The sequence below is a fragment of the Mytilus galloprovincialis genome, chromosome 6, assembly GCF_965363235.1.
Source record: "Mytilus galloprovincialis chromosome 6, xbMytGall1.hap1.1, whole genome shotgun sequence".
In the NCBI taxonomy this organism is placed as follows: domain Eukaryota; kingdom Metazoa; phylum Mollusca; class Bivalvia; order Mytilida; family Mytilidae; genus Mytilus; species Mytilus galloprovincialis.
Genome location: NC_134843.1, coordinates 10,592,466 through 10,614,618, shown reverse-complemented (window position 1 = coordinate 10,614,618; position 22,153 = coordinate 10,592,466). Strand labels below are relative to the sequence as shown.

At 31.9% G+C, this 22,153-nt stretch overlaps 1 protein-coding gene and 2 long non-coding RNA genes across 4 annotated transcripts; 1 reads left to right on the top strand and 2 right to left on the bottom strand.

The window, feature by feature from the left end:
- Positions 1-1,463: 1,463 nt before the first annotated feature.
- On the bottom strand, positions 1,464-9,320 carry LOC143078907 (uncharacterized). Its single transcript, XM_076253961.1, has 6 exons — positions 9,144-9,320; positions 8,367-8,543; positions 6,826-7,011; positions 6,223-6,284; positions 2,491-3,358; positions 1,464-2,243 (listed from the first exon to the last, which is right to left on the bottom strand). The coding sequence occupies exons 2-6, from the start codon at positions 8,539-8,541 to the stop codon at positions 2,164-2,166; spliced, it is 1,371 nt and encodes a 456-aa protein (XP_076110076.1). The 5' UTR covers positions 8,542-8,543; positions 9,144-9,320; the 3' UTR covers positions 1,464-2,163.
- Positions 9,321-9,616: 296 nt separating this feature from the next.
- Positions 9,617-13,925, top strand: LOC143078904 (uncharacterized). Of its 2 annotated transcripts, none has more exons than XR_012979299.1 (3): positions 9,617-9,889; positions 11,492-12,440; positions 13,292-13,925. It is a non-coding gene; the product is annotated as an uncharacterized LOC143078904 (long non-coding RNA). The 2 variants fall into 2 exon arrangements; XR_012979298.1 differs by lacking the exon at positions 9,617-9,889 and adding an exon at positions 10,655-10,748.
- On the bottom strand, positions 13,343-14,790 carry LOC143078905 (uncharacterized). The gene is made up of 2 exons (XR_012979300.1): positions 14,727-14,790; positions 13,343-14,169 (listed from the first exon to the last, which is right to left on the bottom strand). It is a non-coding gene; the product is annotated as an uncharacterized LOC143078905 (long non-coding RNA).
- Between the last annotated feature and the right edge of the window lie 7,363 nt (positions 14,791-22,153).

Here is a 22,153-nt window from a genome sequence, read left to right as displayed (position 1 = left end):
TAAATATCACTAAAGTAATTTTTTTAATCAAAACCAAAAAATATACAGATCTTTAGATTAATATAACAAAGAAGTGTGTAAAGTTTTAAGCAATAATCATAAATTGTTTTTGAGATACGTTGTGAAATGTAAAAAAAACCTCCCCCTTTTTTACAAAATACTCAATAACTCAAAAATAAAATTTTTAATTATCACCAGAAACTATACAGATCTTCTGATTAATATAACAAAGAAGTGTGTAAAGTTTTAAGCAATAATCATAAATCGTTTTTGAGATACGGCGCGACATGTAAAAAAAACTCTCCCCCTTTTTTACAAAATAATCAATAACTCAAAAATGAAATTTTGAATCATCACCAAAAAGTATACAGATCTTAAGATTAATATAACTAGGAAGTGTGTAAAGTTTTAAGCAATAATCAAAAATCGTTTTTGAAATACAGTTCGACATGTGAAAAAAAACACACCCCTGATTTAGTTACAAAGTGCCGCAACTCAAAAAGTTTTAATCCTATTTTCACCAAAAAGTATACAGATCATTTGACCATCATAAGAAACAACTATAATAAGTTTCATGAAATTTGGATAAGTCCTTCTGAAGTTACAGTGCGACATGTTTACGCCGGACAGACAGACGGACAGACAGACGGACAGACAGACGGACGGATGGACGGACGCAGGACATTTGTATGCCATAATACGTCCCGGCGTATAAAAATTGACTGCGACACTATAGTTATATCCCGTATTTCTAAATTCGTCTTTTTGGTGTTATCTAACAAATATTCAAATTAATATCAGAAAAAAATAAATAAAAACACTCTTTAAATTTTAATTTGATTTATTTATCTAGTTCCTAGTTTCGGAAAATAAACTAGTGGGTTTTCCCAACTATTTTTAACAGAAATTCCTTGGTTCAATGTATGGACGACCTGAATACCAAACATATTTTTTTCAAAATTGAAATACTCTACGTGGCCTTTCTTTTTTAATTTTCACTGGACCTTTGCTATTCATCATCTTTTAATAAATTATAGATAAAACAAGTCGATTGTGCCGCAATGACCATTAAAGGGGTTACGGAGGACTTAAATGCCAAAATACGCGTGAAAATTAAGAAATAGCCAATTTTGAATAATGAAATGGATATGTTGAATAATGGGATGGACTGCTGCGACCCTTTAGCCCCTAATTATAGATATACCTTATACCTCACTCGAAAGCTTATTACGAGAGGAACAAAATGAATATATTCAATATGTTCCATAACGAATATTAGAGGATTAACAAAGGATTTAAATATCGAAATATGCGTGAACATTGAGAAAAAGCTTATTTTAAATAATGACATAGATTTTCGAATAATGGAATGGACTGCTGCGACTCTTTAGCCCCTAATTATAGATATACCTTATACCTCATTCGAAAGCTTATTACGAGAGGAACAAAAGGTGTACAGTCAACATGTTCCGCAACGCATATTAGAGGAGTAACGAAGGACCTAAATATCGAAATACGCTTGAACATGAAGAAATAGCTTATTTTGAATAATGGAATGGACTGCTGCAACCCTTCAGTCCCTAATCAAGACCAGATTTATACACCAAATTAAAGCTTACTTATAGAGGAATAAACTGAGTATAAACGATATGTGCCGCAATGACCATTAGAGGGGTTACGGAGGACCTAAATGCCAAAATACGCGTAGAAATTAAGAAATAGCCAATTTTGAATAATGGAATGGACTGCTGCGCCCCTTTAGCCCCTAATTATAGATATACCTTATACCTCATTCGAAAGCTTATTACGAGAGGAACAAAATGTATATATTCAATATATTCCACAACGAATATTAGAGGAGTCAATTCAAATATTTCTAGTTTAGGTGTATATAAAATCAGGTAAACACGAGATGATGACTATGTGGATAGCCTCAACTCAAACAAACCACACATGGACTTGGGGATCACTAAAGTATCTCATTTTAAGCATTTGTTGTTTTTCACAGATTCATCTGTTATAAACACAAACGATTTAATTGTCTTTTTTATTAAACAAAAATATCATAGGAAATACAAATTCATAAATAAACAAACAAAAACAGAGACACTACGAATGCAACTGTTCAACAAACATGCTTGGAGCAGGGTTTGACTGAAGGTTTTAATGTCTGTTCAGAATACATCCAACAAGGCTTCTGACAAAATCCATCAGCTTAGGTCTATTCACTGGTTTTGCTTCCCCTACAAAATAAATATAGAAAATAAGCATTAACAGTAACGTAGTCATCTGTTTTCTTAATCATTACAAAAAAGTTCTTAATATTTGAAGCGAGCTATTCATATTAATACTATTTTTCGTTTAAAGTCGTTTTGAAAAAAAGCGATCATTGGCATCAATGGTGTCAATACATGTAATTAAAAGTCACAAATATATATATATAAAAAAAAAAATACAATTTAAAATAATGAACAGTTTTGTTTATATTACCTGTAACCATTTTCTCTTTAAATTCCTTTGATCTCTTCACATGTACTTTGTTTGTTTTCACCTTTCCTTTCCCTGTGGATTCTTGAGTTTTCTGCTTAGATTGCTTAGATTGGTTAGCCTCCGATATATTTTTTTCCTGTAATGATTTTATTTCTTCTTTTCTTTTCTGTTTTGACTCGTATTCATCTCCCTTCGCTACACATTTTTCATATTTCTTTTGGTTCTTAGCTTTCTTTTTATCCATCTTTCTTTTATTTTTAATTTCCTTTTCTTCTCGTGTTTTTTTCTCCTTAGATTCCTGAGCCTCCATTATTATTTTCTTTTTTGACTCGCATTCTTCTCCCTTCGCTACACATTTTTCATATTTTTTTTGGTTCTTAGCTTTCTTTTTATCCATCTTTCTTTTATTTTTAATTTCCTTTTCTTCTCGTGTTTTTTTCTCCTTAGATTCCTGAGCCTCCATTATCATTTTCTTTTTTGACTCGTATTCTTCTCCCTTCGCTACACATCTTTCATATTTCTTTTGGTTCTTAGCTTTCTTTTTATCCATCTTTCTTTTATTTTTAATTTCCTTTTCTTCTTGTGTTTTTTTCTCCTTAGATTCCTGAGCCTCCATTATCATTTTCTTTTTTGATTCATTTTCTTCTAGTTTTCTTTTCCGTTCAGTCTCCCGGGCTTCAAATTTTCGTTTTTTCTTTAATTCTTTTTCTTTCAGTTTTCTTTTCTGCTCAGATTCCTTTGCTTCTATTTTTGCTGTTTTCTTTGCTGCTATGAAGAGATCTTTGATTCCAACCTTGTAACCATTGGCTTTTTCAGCAGATACGTTTTTGTGATTCGTTTTATTTATTTCAAGTTTGTCTTCTGTCAACTGAAATCAATAAAGGTATAAGGCTTCAATCACTGATCTGTTTCTTACTTAATGCATGCAGTATCAAGCATATCACATACTGCAGTATCATGCATAACTCATACTGCAGTATCAAGCATAACTCATATTGCAGTATCAAAAATAAAGTATACTTCAGTATCAAGCATAAACCATACTGCAGTATCAAACATAACTCATATTGCAGTATCAAGCATAAAGCGTACTGCAGAAACAAGCATAAAGCATACTGCAGTATCAAGCATAAAGCATACTGCAGTATTGACCGTAAAGCATACTGCAGTATTGACCGTAAAGCATACTGCAGTTTCAAGCATAAAGTATTCTGCAGTATCAAGCATAACTCATATTGCAGTATCAAGCATAAAGCAAAGCATACTGCAGTATTGACCGTAAAGCATACTGCAGTTTCAAGCATAAAGCATACTACAGTATCAACCTTAAAGCATACTGCAGTACCAAACATAAAGCATACTGCAGTATCAAGCATAAAGCATACTACCGTATCAACCATAAAGCATACTGCAGTATCACACATAAAGCATACTGCAGTACCAAGCATAAAGCATACTGCAGTATCAAGCACAAAGCATACTATCATGTCAACCATAAAGCATACTGCAGTACCAAGCATAAAGCATACTGCAGTGTCAAGCATAAAGCATACTATCGCATCAACCATAAAGCATACTGCAGTATCAAGCATAAAGCATACTGCAGTATCAAGCATAAAGCATACTGCAGTAACAACCATAAAGCATACTACAGTAGCTACCGTAAAGCATATTACAGTTTCAAGCATAAAGCATACTGCAATATCAAGCATAAAGAATACTGCAGTTTCAAGCAAAAAGCATACTGCAGTTTCAAGCATAAAGAATACTGCAGTATCAAGCATATAGCATACTGCAGTATCAAGCATATAGTATACTGCAGTAACAACCGTAAAATATACTGCAGTATCAAGCATATAGTATACTGCAGTAACAACCATAAAGCATACTGCAGTAACAACCATAAAGCCTACTGCAGTTTCAAGCATAAAGCATACTGCAGTTCTAAGCATAAAGCATACTGCAGTATCAAGCAAAGAGCATACTGCCATATCAAGCATATAGCATACTGCAGTAACAACCGTAAAATATACTGCAGTATCAAGCATATAGTATACTGCAGTAACAACCATAAAGCATATTGCAGTATCAAGCATAAAGCATACTGCAGTATCAAGCATAAAGCATACTGCCATATCAAGCATAAAGCATACTGCAATAATAAGCATAAAGCATACTGCAGTACCACGCATATAGCATACTGCAGTAACAACCATAAAGCATACTGCAGTAACAACCATAAAGCATACTACAGTATCTAGCATAAAGCATACTGCAGCTTCAAGCATAAAGCATACTATCGTATCAACCATATAGCATACTGCAGTATCAATCATAAAGCATACTGCAGTAACAAGCTAAAGCATACTATCGTATCAACCATAAAGCATACTGCAGTATCAATCATAAAGCATACTGCAGTAACAAGCATAAATCATACTAAAGTTACAAACATAAAGCATACTACGATACTACAGTATCAAGCATAAAGCATACTGCAGTATTAACCGTAAAGCATACTGCAGTTTCAAGCATAAAGCATACTGCAGTATCAAATATATAGCACACTGCAGTATCATGCATATAGCATACTGCAGTAACAACCGTAAAATATACTGCAGTTTCAAGCATAAAGCATACTGCAGTTTCAAGCGTAAAGCATATTGCAGTATCAAGCGTAAAGCAACTTACGTTAAACACGTTTTCATGACTAAAATGTAAATACAAATCCTGAACAGTTGTTTTATCATTTGACTTTATTAATATTAATTGATGAGGCAATAGAAACTAGAATAATATTAAAATGTTCACACGAAAGCACCAAAATATGCGTATGAATAAAATTTATAACTATAGAAATGTTCCATTAATAAGCATCATTTTATTTAGATTGAGCATATACTGTGCACTTCTACAGTATTTTGTGTGTCTTTACACATTTGTTTATCATTCCGAATTGAGGATTTCGCTACATACGTTTCTTCTTATAAACAAGGAGATGTAGCATGATTGCTTATGAGACAACTATCCATCAGATACCAAAGAGTAAAGATACAAACAATCATAAAGCACTGTACTGCCTTCAATAATGAGCAACCTATTAGTTTGTTTAAGGGGGCTCCTGGGTATAAATCAATTTTTTTTTCTAATATGGGATTTCGCTATATTTTTTAATACATGAACATAATCATATACTTAAAAGAAAAATGGGGTCACCGTTCATTTAAGCTCAAAATCTGCCTCCGGAAGAAGCATACATTTTTGTTAATGTCCTTATTTTCTGTTGAACTAATAGGAGAAATAGAGGTAATATCGAAATAAAAAAATAACCTAATTACAGAAATCGCTTAATTTTTACAATTATTTAGTTTATGTACAGCTTATATGAAAACAATAATAAAAAATATAGGTCACCGATGAGTTAAAAAAGATATTTCAAATTTAATGCCAAAAAATGGCATTTTTGCACCAAAAGGAGATAATTTGGAGCTTTTTCAATGATATAAACATTTTAAAAGTCATCTGGGGCCAAACCGAATCGATTTTTTGGGTTGATTGTTTTACCATATCATAAAGTAATAACAAATAGTGTAATAAATAAAATTTGTAATGAAAAAATAAAGGTTCAATTTTTTGCTGAAATTTTTGTACCCACAAGCCACCTAAAATACGGTTTTGGGGTTTATGTCTCATTGACCTTTAGCACCTATCTTTTTTCAACATATTACGTACCTGTAAAGCTCCCAGTCCATTGCTGTCTTCGTTTTCAAATAAATCGATCAGGGATTCACATCCTTAAAATAAATAAAACTATAAGAAAGATGATTGTACATTGTTTTTTATTAATTTATTTTGGTTCGATCTTTTAGATACATGACTGAGTATCAATTGAGATATCACATTGGTAAAGGTGAAGCGATAAGATTGCCAAGCAGACGACTACTAGTTTCCACCAGCGACAAAAAAAAGACGTTGATATTAGCAACTAGAGGCCCAAAGTGAAAGATGTTAACAACAAACGATCCCCGTACTCATTTATTATCTTAAGATATAAAAATCCTTGATAAAATGTGAAATAATAAAGAAGAGAAAACAAACAATATGGTAAAAGGTTAACGAAAAACAAATATGGTAGACGGAGAAAATATCAAGATGGAGAATTGAATGCATACATAGTAAATTAAAATTATCACTTGAAATTAAAGCAAACCATTCTTCATTGAGATAGTATGGTGATCACGTGCTCTTCATATTCTTTTATAAATGTTTGTAATATCTGATATTTACTCTATCATTATTACATAAATTGTTGTTGTTTTTTTCCCTATAACTTACTAGTAGCGTTATGATTGAAGTCATGCTCCATGCCATCACTCTGGAATATAAAATCCTTTTGAGGCAAAGGTGTATCATCCCCTGCTCCATGTTCCATCTCAGATATTTGGAATTTTACTGTATGTTCTTTTAAAAACATTTCTTCGTCGGCTCTTTCGCCAGCAGCTGACTTCGTTTGAGCTATTTCTTATATAAAAAAAAGTATATGAAATTATTGTAATCATAAAACAAACACAAGGAGAACACAAAACCTGTTAAATCAGTAATTAGGTTTTATAGTTATTTGTAGACTGTCTTTCCGTGTTGTTTTCATGGTTTTGTTGGATTGTCTTCAAATTAAACGAATTCGTGTTGTCCCGATTTATGTCTTCAGATTCTTATTTAAAAAAAATAAACTTTAAGGCTTTTGGTAGAAAAATCGTCCCCCCCCCCCAATCTATTTTCTTGCCTTTACCCAAATTCTCCCCCTCTGCTTGTTCTTCGTCTGTTAAAATTTTTGATTTATGACCAAAAAAAAATGGTTAAGGTATACCTACTTATCTGTGCGTCTAAAAAATTTAGTTTCATTTTAAAAGAAAATTTCACCAGACCCCTACTCCGTGTATTTACTTATCTCACCAAACCCATACTCCATGTACTCCGTGTATTTACTTATCTCACCAGACCCCTACTCCGTGTACTCTGTGTATTTACTTATTTCACCATACCTCTACTTCATTTACGCTGTGTATTTATTTATCTCACCAGACCCCTACTCCATGTACTCTGTGTATTTACTTATCTCACCAGACCCCTACTCCATGTACTCAGTGTATTTACTTATTTCACCATACCTTAACTCCATTTACGCTGTGTATTTACTTATCTCACCAGACCCCTATTCCATGTACTCTTGTGTATTTACTTATCTCACCAAACCCATACTCCATGTACTTCGTGTATTTACTTATCTCACCAGACCCCTACTCCATGTACTCAGTGTATTTACTTATTTCACCATAACTTAACTCCATTTACGCTGTGTATTTACTTATCTCACCAGACCCCTATTCCATGTACTCTGTGTATTTACCCATCTCACCAGACCCCTACTCCATGTACTCCGTGTATTTGATTATTTCACCAGACCCCTACTCCATGTACTCCGTGTATTTACATATCTCACCAGACCCCTACTCCATGTACTCCGTGTATTTACTTATCTCACCAGACCCCTTCTCCACTTAGTCAGTATATTTACTTATCTCACCAGACCCCTACTCCATGTACTCCGTGGATTTACTTATCTCACCAGAGCCCTACTACATGTACTCCGTGTATTTACTTATCTCACCAGATCCCTACTTCATGTACTCCGTGTATTTACTTATCTCACCAGACCCCTACTCCATGTACTCCGTGTACTAACTATCTCACCAGATCCCTACTCCATGTACTCTGTGTATTTACTTATCTCACCAGATCCCTTCTCCATGTACTCTGTGGATTTAGTATCTCACCAGATCCCTACTCCATGTACTCTGTATATTTACTTAGCTCACCTGTCGTATCTCCTGTTGAACTGTTCTCTTGCGAATGTGGATAATTATCTCTTACAATTTCCATTCTATTCCAAAATTCTAACTCTTGAGCGGACTTTGCATTTTCTTTAAATTCCATAATGAGCAGCTTTTTGGCAGCCTCTAACTGCTGGAACGGATTATACACGTCACCCATAGCTACAATAAAGGTTTAACGCGTGTGAATTAAATTAAAGGAGATAAAAAATATACAGAAAAATGGAACAAGTTTCCTCTTCTTTACTCTCTTGTTTATTAAGTTCCGTTTCGGTTATTGTTGGAAAACGTGCAGGCTTTCTACAACGAATGCCGCAACGCTGGATCACGTATAAAACGCAATGAACAAGGTTGAAATCAATTCGTGTGGTTTCCTTGTTTTACAAATACTGCTATCATGGCTTTACTTTCGTATTGTAATCTGTTGATGTAATGCAATACGATATTGACTAATTTGTTTGGCGTTAAAAAATGTATTGTACGGACAACACTAAAATATTATTGACAGAACAAAATAAAAAAAAATAACAACTATGATCATCTTAACTTTAAGTACACATTTCATTTTCAAAGTAATATGATATTAAAATTAAAATAGTGTTTCGTGAGTTCTCATTTCTGTCGCATTGATACAAAATCACGAGAATGCGATATATGATAAATAATAAAATTCAAAAAAAAAAATATCTTATTTTTAACTTCTATACATATTTCATAAACAGTAAAATCGACAGAGAAAATAGTTTTAATTTGTTTTCTTACCTTACTCGGATATTTTTTGTCTTCAATTCTGTTTTATAAACTATAAACAATTTTAAAGAATGAAACACTTCTTCAATTGTCTAGATATCGCTCTGTGAGTATATCGATGCGATTCTTCCCTCAACGACGATCTGTAGCCAAGATCGAACTGTGACGTCGTCAGCATTGTTACAGCGATACCGTGACTTCCGTTTTTTAAGATCCCTACTTAAAATACTATCAGTGGTCATTTAACATTTTGAACGAGCATAACTCGATCGTCAATGCAAATATGTTTACCCCATATATGCTGCCCCTGGTGGACACTTTTAAGTGGGTGTTATTCGACAAGTACTTTTTAGTATGTTCTTATATTTATTTATAAGATGTTTCATCTCATTATTTGTGACGAGTTTGTCAGACTTACTCTTCTGAACCGCATGACGTTTTTGTGAGGTCCGTATAAGCCACTATTATATACGACTATAATAAACATGGTTTAGTTGTGTGACTTTATAATTGGTTCGATATGCTGAAATTTTTTTAATTTTTCTGATCTTTTCTAAAGATTGAACGTCTGGCTGGGCTCATGGTAGCCTTCTTGCCTCGAGTGCGATAGGATGAAGGTTCAGACAAAAGACTTTGAAATTGGAAGCAAGTGGTATATAGTAGTACTAAGAGCAACAAACTGGTCAGCTGGAATACAAAATATGCATCCTATTAGAGAAACATAAACCTCACCTAGGCGACAGTTACCTGATTAGTTAGTAAGTTAATAATTTAAACTCAATGTGTCAATGCTAGCGTCATGAATGTTCATTTAATATTTGCCATTGGACATGTAGCAAGAACAAATAGACCTATAACTTTATTATGCTGATACGACATTCTATTGTTTGACACTATTTTTTCAAGCTTTACAGATTTGTAGCTTAACTTGCATGATGTCATCATTACTATTTAAGACCTTATACACAAGGTTATAATAAGGTATACACAAAGTTATAATAAGGTGTATACAAGGTTATAATAAGGTGTATACAAGGTTATAATAAGGTGTATACAAGGTTATAATAAGGTATTACTAGTAAAATATCACAAAGAATCCATTATCCTATTTATCTATACCGTTATCTAACAATAGTATAATAGACATGGTTTTGTGTGACTTTGTAAATGATTTGATATGGTTTAATTTTTCTAATTTTGTTGATCTTTTCTAAAGGTTTGAACGCCTGGGTAGACTCGAGGTAACTAACTCGGTGTGTCAATGTTATCGTCCTAAATGTGCATTTTAAATATTTAATGCCACTGGACATGTAGCATGAATAAATAATTCATAAATATCAGTTTACTGTTACGACATTTTGTATTTTTATGACACTATTGCTCCTTACTATACATTTGTAAAATAGTTTACATCATAACTATTTTAAGACCTTATATACAAGGTGATAATAAGGTATTACTAGTAAAATCCTACAAAGAATTCATTATCATATTTATCTATACTGTTATCGTAATACGGATGATACAAAGTTCGATTAACGTAGAAATACCAAGTCACAAATGAACGCAAATAAATCTCTGATAAAAATATATGTGTACAAACAGCAGCACATGACGGTTAGTTTGTTTCTGTTTCTTATTCTTTGTGCATTTTTTGGGTTAACTTCTGTTCCGTAAACAGAAATTTAACAACATATAGGAAATGTCTTTAATACTTTCATTCATATTTTTACACGTATCAGAATTTTGTATTGGAGTGTTCATTACAGCAACTAGAATCTGAATAACAATGATATACGATCACTTAAAACGAACAAATAGAAATCATGTTTGTTGTGGCAGGGGAAAATATTTTTTATTCTTTATACCTTTTTTTTTGTTAAATTCTGTTCAGTAAGAAGAAATCGAACAGCATAGGAAATCTCTTTAATATTTTGATAAATAGTTATTATCAAAGGTACCTGCCAGATTTTCTACTTTATTGCAAAGACATAACTCAACCTCCGAGTTTAAGTCGGCACCATATTTGATAACATTTCTGCACAGCTTAATAGATTATAAAGTCGTGCTACAATTACAATAAAAAAAAAGTACATGAAAGGAATGGGCAAATTCACCCATAGGCTGTCGACTGTATTTCATAAAACTGTTTACATATCTGTTTGCGCTAGCAGGAGACTGCCTAAGTTACCATAATGACAAAAAAAGAGAACTAGTCTATTCTGGACGTGTGTACATAATTTTAATCTTGGTATCTATGATGAGTTTACTATACGAAGGACACTATTTTACATTGAAATTATAAACACTTCTGATTGGTTTGATTTCGATTTGATTTTCAATATTATTTTATTTTTCAGAAACTTAAACCATGGACATTTCAATCATGTTTAAAATATTACCAATACTATCTTTAATAACATTTGTGATTGGTACAACTGGTACAAGTATATGTAGAAGAAATGAAACAATTTTGGACTGTAGAAAAACAGGCTTAAAAGACATTCCTTATATACCAGAACTTCCAGGCACTGTGACACATTTGGATTTTTCCTTCAATCAGATTAGAGTGGTCTCCCCATTTAACTTACCACATCCCTCCTCAGTGGTAGAGGTTTATTTGGCGCATAATAACATCAATACAATCGTGAGAGGTGCATTTGACGACATGACAAAACTTGAAGTTTTAGATCTGTCATACAATCAAATAAATGGCTCGTCGTTACACATTGAAACGTATAAATATGAAATTGGACATTTTGAAAATATAAAGCGGTTGATTTTGAAAGGAAATCATTTAGGAAAACTGGAAAGACTAACTTTTACAGCCTATGGATTTTCTACTTTAGAACATTTAGATCTATCGTCGTGTTCGTTAGACACTCTTGAACATTTGTCAATTGATAATTTAGCCAGATTAAAACATCTGAATTTAAGTTTTAATCATCTATCGAAATTTGAAGCGTTGTCACTAGAAGGTCTTTCAGAATTAGAAGTGCTTGATTTGAGTCATAATGAGTTTTCAATATTAAACGAAATGTCACGTTTAGTATCCCTGAAAACTTTGTATTTAGATAGCAATAAGCTAGAAGCTATTAAAGAGAATATATTCAAACCATTGTTCAATCTAAAAATGTTGTCGCTGAAAGGGAACATGTTTAGAACGTTGTATCCGTATTTACTTCCCTTGGATTCTCATATTATTAAGGACATACGATTGGACGATAATCCTTGGCATTGTGATTGCAGAATGCGCTGGTTAGTGGAAGACAAAACTAACGACATCATCTTCAGGGATTTCAAACTAAAGTGAGTATAAAAATACCAGTTAATTAACGGCATTGATCAATCAATTAACCATTTGAAAAGGATTTTCCGTTTTTTATTTTCTTTTGAGTTTGGGATTTTCGTTATTCTATTTTTTAGACAATCTTTCGTGGATTCTAATCCATTTCTTTGCGATGTCAGTTGGTCGTTTTTTTTCAGTAAACTGTATTTCCTTAACCGTTTAATCGGATAGATGATGGTGGGAAAACCTTCTGCTCGGTGTGAGCCAAGGCTGCCGTACCTTGACCTTTCATGGTTTACTTTTACAAATTGTGACTTGGATGGAGAGTAGTCTTATTAGCACTCATACCACATTTTCATATATCTATTGTGAGCTACATGTGTAGACATGATGTACATGTCTACATGAGTCAACTTAAATAAGATAGAACAAAAATATACAAATGATACAGTGCTTTTTTATCGTCTGAAAATATCCATAAAATAATTCCAAAAACACGTAGTTCTGTGATGTTGCTTTTCATGTAAATTGACAAATTACCAGGGAAAACACACCACAATTAAAATTCTTAAATAGTTAATTTTTTGAATTATCGTTTAGATTCATATAAGTGTTGTTCAAATAGATAGGTACAGGATACTGGATTATCTATAGACGATCATGATGTTTAGAGAGAACGACTACATATTGTTTTAATTAAATGACGATATTTGGACCCTCAAGTCATAACAATTAAATTAATTCTCCAAACATTCAAAATAAGTATGTGTCAACATTTCCTCTTGTATGAGATTTGTCAAAAATAGTAAAAATGGCGATATATTTGTCGTTATATATAGACAGTGAATATAGACCTGGTTCTTTTTTTCAGGTGCGAGTTTCCCTCAAGATACAGGGGGAAGAATGTTTTTGACATCCGAAGCAAAGACCTGACCTGTTATGCAGATTATTCTAGACTCATTTTACTATTAACATTATTCATTATAGTGTGTTTCATGTTAGTTGGGATCGTGTGGTTTATTCGTGCTAATCGGAAATATTTAAAACATTTACGGTGTTGTGATAAAAAGGGGGGTGAGTACGCGGCTGTTTATCACCATGAGGACGATGGTAATGGAGAGGGCAAAGATGATCAAGTGAATATTATAATCACGACGACAGAAGATGATTCACTACTCAATAATGAAGAAACTACTGCTACAGAAGATGTTAAATTACAATATAGTGATGACTGAATATATATAGTATAGAGAAAGACCAAAACGCCATACACAGTGACCTCATCGCTAATCCCGGCTGACCCGGCCGCTTGAACTTTTGACGCATACAACAATCACTTTTCCATTGTGGCGTCAGATATTTTGTTTTATGACGTCAAATTTTTACGGGAACCTGTGTGATTCCAGTAATGGCGGACTCATAGCGATAAGGTGTATTGTTCTTTCAAAATTGTATCTGAATTTTAGTTCTTTCAGTTTTTATAAAGCTATAAAAGATTCACAAAAGCCGTTGTTTTCTATTAATGAACGATGAATAATGAGATAAATGTAGAAACTGGCCTTGATAAGACACAAAGTCAAAACTGTATTTGCAAAATTAAAGTCATTGAAAAATAAATAAACAAAATATGACATTCATTCAACTTAAACGGAATAAAATTCCTTATAAAAAATGTTAAACCATTTTGACCAATAGATAGAGATAAGAATAGTTCATACGAAAAACTGTTGGAAAAATCTTCATTACTTTCTTTGAAATTAAGGGGGTTCGCGGGTCTAAATCATTTATATAGGATTTCTCTATATTTTTCTATAAATGAAATTTATCTTATGGTTTCTAGAAAAATAAAATAAAAAAGTGGGGTCACCGTTCATTTGCGCTCACAATCTGCCTTCGAAAGAAGCATACATTTTTGCAAAGGTGTTTTTTTTTCTGTTGAAGTAATAGGAGAAATAAAGGTAATATCGAAAAAAAAAGAAAGAAATTTATTACAGAAATCGCTAAAATTTTACAATAATTTAGTTTAAGTACAGCTTATATGGAAATTATATTAAAAAACATATGTCACCGATGAGTTAAAAAAAGATATTTCAATTTTAAAGCCAAAAAATGGCATTTTTCCACCAAAGGGAGATAATTTGGAACTTTTTCAATGCTGTATACATTTTAAAAGTCATCTTGGGCCAACACGAATTGTTTGTTTTTAATGATTTTTGTACCATATGATAAGTAACAACTACAAAAGGTAACAAAAAAAATTTGAAATGAAAAAACAAATGTTTATATTTTTTCTAAAATTTTTATACCCTCGAGCCTCCTTAAGGATAATAAAAAGTATAGCAGCAGAAACATTTAGAATAATCAATAAAGGGGTACAATTAATATACATGATCTGACAGACATTAAAATTCCGCTCGGCGATTTTTAGTTACTTCGACCCCCTTTTCAAAATCCTGGATCCGCCCCTGGGTTCAGTTTAAAATTGTTTTGTTTTCATGACTTTTGTATGTGTTTATATATTTTGTTATTCAGTCGATTTTAAAAGCTCATTACAGCTTTTGTGTTTTATGTAGAGTACTGAATTTCGACTTAAAATAAAACTTTGAATTGAAGTGAATAGAAATTAAGGTTTCTGTTCCCTTAAACAAAGATGATCATAAGATCTGTTAAGTATCTTATTGACGTTGTATGGAAAATTTCCCCAAAAGAGGGAAATAATTCCACGTTCCGTTGACCTTAGCTGGATTTGGCTATTACTAAGTTTTTGTACTTTTTAATCATATAGTTATTCAACTGTTTCGGTTCTTATATAGTTATAAGGAGATTTGGTATGAAGTCTAATGAGACAACTCTTCATCCAAGTCATAATTTGTAAAATTAAACCATTATAGGTCAAAGTATACGGTCTTCAACACAGAGCCTTGGATCACACCGAACAGCGAGATATACAAGCCCAAAACAATATTAGTGTAAAACCATTCAATCAGGAAAACCAACGGTCTAATCTATATAAAAAACGAGAATCGAGAAACACTTCAACAAACTACAACCACTGAACATCAGGTTCCTGACTTACAATGTAGGACAGGTGCAAACAAACACATGATTGGCTTAAAAAAAAATCGGCTTTCAGTGAGCCTGTTAAGAGTAAATCCAGACAAAAATGCTTCGAACGCTTTATATCTAAAAAAATGTTGTTTTAAGTTTGACAATACGGGGTCGACACAACTGAAGGTAGAATAAAAGTCCCTGATGTAGCGAAAGCAACAAGAAACGTCAATATCTGTTATTTCAAGTGCTTTTCTATGTTAACCATATTTAGGCATTATAGACAAACGATGCATAGTAACTTTTCGTACTCCGTCTGGGTATAAAAATAGAAGCAGCGTCATTAACCATAGTTCCTTAAAATATTACACACATTTTGCAAGTAAAGGAAATGCAAAAGGTTTCAAAGGAATATCCAAATTCATCAGTCGAAAAGAAACTGACAATGCCATAGAAACAAAAGAAAAAAGACTAAAATACTAAAACAGTTTTACAAAACACAACATAGAAAACGAAGACTGAGCAACACAACCCACCAAATTCTGGGGCTGATCGTACTCCACATGTAGCACCTCTTATGTTGCTCATGAAAGTACAAACTCAATGACAAGTCTAATTTGATAGTTTGTATAGTGTGTATGGTCAATACCGGATTTAGATTTACTGCCGTGATCCAAAAAAACATCTGTTTATAGTAAATCTTTCCAATGCCAAACACTGACCATTGAATGGTTATTTACATGCAGTTTGCAATCAATTGTATAAGAAATAGAACTAAGACCAACCGAGTTTCCCGCTTTCACGGCACTTCTGATAAGTAATCACAGCAGTTCTATGACAGATATATTCTACGAACATTATCTGGCTTCTAGTTGTTAATTGTTATCTCATTATAAGAAAACCTTAAAATTTTCGGTGAAAATTTTGAAAGTTAAACTGGTTCATCCATTCTTCAAGGAAATCAACTGAATAAATTGGACTTGCAAAACGTTTTGTGGCATGACAGGGACGACGGGGAGCGGGGAGTCAACTGTGCTCAATCTTGTGTAGTTTATGATTATCATTCAGATAAAGTAGAACGTTTGAGTTGGTACTTTGTTTTCTGTTATTTATCCATTTTGACTTTTTAGATTATACTCTTTTCTTTACTATATTTCCTATACTATGTGTCACTAAGCCGAGTAAGTTATATTGAAATTTAACTATAAAAATAAAGAGATGAGGTATGATTGTCAATGAAACAAGTATCCGCCTAAGTTCAAATTAAGTTGATGTAAGCAATTATATGAACCATTACTGCCTTTAACAATGAGAAAAAACCCACACCGTATAAATGGCTACAAACGACCCGACATCAAATCTGTCTTTATTCTGATAATGTCTTTCACAGTTGGTTAAATTAGTGGATGTCTTGGCTTTATTTGAAAAAAAACATTGTGGAGTTGCTATAGGAAAAACTCAAAAAGGGTGTGTAATAAAATGTGTGAGACTCTTTGACAAACAAAAGTGTTATCCCTCTCGATATGCTGTAAATAAGATAAACAGGACAAATATAACACCGGTAAGCCACTGCAATCATAAACTGTAAAACTCTTGATTACCCAAACGGATAAAAGCCTCATCTGATTTAACGACAGAGCTTTTGTTGGGTGATTTGGGAAGTTGGACTAGGTGCAAGCAAGAAGGTCACCGTTGTATATTGTGTAAGCAAAATTGCTTTGGTGCCTCAAAAGCTTGGGTTCAATGCGAAGTATTGATATGAATTTAGAGTGCGAAAATGCAGTTATAACACATTAGAACGAGTCGTGATAAGTTTTCAAAGTTTACGCGGCTATTAACGGCCGCCACTAGTTTAGGTGGAATTATTTATCCTTCAAGAACACAAACATTCGCTGCTGATTATTGGTGGGATTCGTGTTGCTAAAAGATTTCGGTTCAAAGTTGTGTAGTCTAATGTGTTCGTCTGTTTGCTTTTATCATTTGCTCATGATGCTGTTTTTGTTTGTCTTTTTTTTCTGCAAACATTTAATTTTTAAAGTAACACCAAATGGATAAAATTGACATAAAATGACACTTTTTTTTGAATGATAATGACCTTTTCTATTAGAATGTAAAAAATTTCATCAATACAACAAGAAAGACAATGATTACCATTTCAGAGTTGTCTTTGCTTTAAAAATCTTCTTATTATGTGCAATATTGGTCTCAATACATTGGTTTATAAATACTATAAACTATGAGAGTTGTTTCGTGCCACAAATATATAGGTTAGAAAGACCACTACCATTTAGCAAACACGAACAAAAATAATAAATCTGTTTGGTAATTACAACAACGAAATCATTTAATGTGCGAACACCATTAGATAACCCAACATTGTGCATCATGAAGAATTAACAGTTTATACATGATATATACCTTTAAGCTCTTTCATGGTATGGCACATTCGGTAAATAATGTCGTCAAAAGTAAAATTAAACGAAAGGAAAAACAATTGTATAAACAATTAGTAAAAACATATTAAAAATGTTTGAGTGTTGCGGTCATTTTTCATTTTATTGTTTACACAAATCGAAGCGATGACACCAACCATACCCTAAAGTACACGAAAATTCTTACATAAATATTAAGTTCAGAAGACCCCTAATGTAGGCATTCCAAACTTAGTGTTAAAAAGTAGCAAGAAGTCATTACATGTGACTCCAAATAACAACATGGAAATGCGTAACTAATTATTGTTTTTAATTTATCAAAATTTTATCATTGATGTTAGGTATTAAAATAACAAAGACAGGAAGGAAAAAGTGATGGTCTTTACTTAAGTAATTACAAAGTAAACAGCGCATACTATTCCATAGCAGATCATCTTTTATGTGCTTTTACGTCGGAACATTACGTATGAAGTATTCCCGTTTCAAAGATAATGTAATCTGTCCCCCTTCGTAAACAAAGCCCAGCCTCCACTATATAAGAAAAATGACAAGGGTCGCGGCGGTAAAATCTCGGCGTCCGTGTTTCTCCTAACAAGGTAAGAGGACCGTGTTGCTTAGCGACTTCGACTACAATGTCACAACATCAAAGCGAACTTACAGACAATTATTTTAATTTTAATGTGTTCTATACAAATTGCAGGCTTGCAAAATTAACTAAATATTGCAAAAGTTTCACAATTTTAGTAAAAGAAATGTTATTAAATTAGACTGACATGAAATTTGTTTTTTTATATAATTTCCCTGACTTAAGTTGGCTTTCTTTTATCGAACGTTCTTATAGAAAAGTCTTCGATCTACCAAATACTGCAAACTATTTTGATGTTACCCAGAAGGTAGCACCTTTTATTTGAAAGAAAATAGAATATTATTAACATTTAAAAAAACTGACGTTGACGTGCAACCAAGTCCTGCATATTTTACGGAGAGTTAAGCTTAATTAATCTTGCATTTGAATTATTCTTTTTAACCGTGCTTTTTTGTCAAATTGCAGATGAAATTCTCATTTTTTTCTTCTTATAATGACTTTTTTTTAAAAGAACATCATTGGTCCATACTATGTTTATTTTTGGTTCCATTTACATTCTCAAAAACTGTTTTTATTTCATTTTTCAACTGATGTAAAACCTGGATTGGGACGTTTGCACTCTTTGATATGACATTGATATGGCGCTTTTTTAAATGTATATTTGTGCTTTTATTTTTGTGGTATATGTTCTTTTAAAAAAAAGACATGTGCACTTGTTCCAAAAGACATTTTTCGCTTTATTAGCACAATATTTGAACTATTATGGAAAGTTTTTAAAAAAAATTTCGCCATGGCAGATGTTATCGACAACTTCACAAACTGAAACAAGCAAATCCCGTCGGACTGGACATGATTTGAATTTTAGATCCACAAATTGCATTACGCTGCTTGAAGAATTTAGGGCAACATTTAAAAGTTCAATTAAAACACAAAATTGTTTTCTATACATCGCTTATCCGAATATTTTTTTTATATTATTTCTGTTTTGTATTTGAAAAATTTATAAGAATGTTTGAAAAAATTTAGCTCAGGTGTATGAAGGATTTAACTGCAAATTTCCATAGTATGTGGAGCGCAAATGTTCTTTGGTTTAACAGGTGGAAAAAAAAGCGCAAACGTTCATTCCTCCGTACAACCGTGATGCTCATTTATAAATCTACACGTAATTTCAATTTGTACATTTTTTTTTAACATTTATACACGTAGATAGTATATACGCAAACAATTATTTGTGTACATATTTGACAAAATGGTTATCAAAACTACCCCGTCTCATTATTGAAGAAAACCCTATATCAGTGTAAGGATTTCTATTAAAATCCTTTTCACATTTAATATCATGCAATTACTGCATTTTGATGCGGTAACTATATGCGTACTTGTTGAATTAAGATAAAACTTATATTCTCCGAGTTCAACAATCAAGGTTAATAACTATTTTTCATCTTTATCTAAATTTATTCAACCAACAAAAAAATTATCGAACAACAGACCTTTTATTGTGAAAAATAATTCTGATATGGAATCGTTTTATTCATTTATATATTTTTTTTAAAACTTTTTTTAATTTATCTATGTTTTCCTCATGTCAGATCTTTGGCGTTATCAGTTTTCGCCTTTTCACTTCGTTTATTTTTATTTTGTGGTTATTTCACTCATTTTACGGCAGTTGATAATTTTGGGCAAAATTTCAAAGAAATTCTACAAATTCCTTGACATTGAAAAAGTAATTGTTAATCTTAGAGTATGTGTTAGTGTTTAATTTAATATTTGTAGCACATTGGTGTATACTTTCAACATTTCTTTCGTATGACCTCTAATTTTCACGCGATACTTTTTTACTTTAAAATGCAACAAATCAATAATTATTATCCATTTTGATTCTGTTATACATATTTTTCATAGTTAGAATGATATTTTTGTATCCTGAATATGTATAAACAGAATGTCTGTCTGTCCTTCCGTTTGCATATCCCATCTGCAGCTTCTCCTTCTTTTAACATATTATAGAATGTTCAGTAAAAAGTCAAAATATATACAGTTTTATTTTATTAACGATCAAATGTTTTTCCATAGCATAACTCGGATTTTGTGAATGACGGTTTTAAACTTTGTGAATTCTGCTTATGTATTGTAGCATTGTAGAGCTATTTGTTAATTTTCTTTTTTTTCTTTCTTTCTGTGAATAATATATCTTTATCATATATGTTTATATAAATTGACTGAAACTTTCTAATTAAGCTTAAACATTTTTAAAATGTATAACAAGATAATTAAAAGCATTACTTTCAGACTGTATAAGATAATGGTTTGATAGACTTAAGATTCTTCAAGATGATAGATGTTCGGAAGCTGTTAGCAGTTATCTGTATATTAAGTTTGTCTTTCGGGCAAGGTAAGTTTACCTTGTTTACCTGTCACTGATATAAAGTGTTCAATTATCTCTATTTAATCTTTTTTCCTGCGTAAACCGTAAAACATTGTCTGGTAAGCTGTGAAGAAGTCATCCAATGACACGCGTCTTATTATCAACAATCTTTTTATCAAAGAACAAACGACGTTTTCTTATATCATCTGACAAATTATATGTATCAAACTGATATCGCTTCGTCAGTAATATAACGACATATAAAGCTGCACCTTACATTAATGGTGACAATAGTCAAAAGAAAAAACTTACAGAAGATCGCACGACGGTCTCTTGTGGAGAGTTGTCTCTTTGGCAATAATACCACTTCTTTTTTTTTTTTTTTTTTTTATATTAGATTGTATTTCATTAATGTATCGAGAAACGTAAAAAAAGAAGAGAAGAAACAAAAAACAAGAAAACTTGACAATGCTCTAATAGCCTGTTCCTTCTGAAAACACATTAATGTTTTTTTTTTTGTTTTTTTTGTTTTTTTTTTTTAATCATTTGACATTTCAACTAGACCGACCTAAAAGACAAACCGGCTATTTTTTTGTTACTGAATTCATGTTAAAAATGGATAAATATGTACCAATTTTATTCATCTACTTTTAAGAAATATTAGTAACACTAATTTAAAACAATAACGAATCGCTTTAAATAAACCAAACTAGGTTTCATAAATATAAGCAACATTAGAAAATAATGTAAATCTTTAAAAAAAAAATTGATTGATTAGTTTTAATTTCAAAACAAACGTGGTATTACTGCAATTTCGGGTGGATATTTGTATCATTTGCTAAACGATACAAATATCCACCAGAGATCAATTGACATAGATTTAAGTAACTGTATGTTAATTGTGCTACCTACAACACTAAACAAAAACAAAAGTTTTAAGTTAGATGGGTCTAACATAAAAAAAAAATGGCTTCTGATTTCTTTTAAAACCTCTTAGACTGCAAATATGTCAAGAAATATATGAGTAATTTTATGACTTTAATCTAATAGTCTACATTTTGAAACATTTAATGTCATAATTTACATTTTGATAATTTAATGTCATAATTTACACTTTGATAAATTTAATGTAATATTTTACATTTTGATAAATTTAATGTCATAATTTACATTTTGATAAATTAAATGTCATAATTTACATTTTGATAAATTTAATGTCATAATTTACATTTTGATAAATTTAATGTAATAATTTACATTTTGATAAACAGGTCCTCCTGACAATATAGGAAGAGAGTT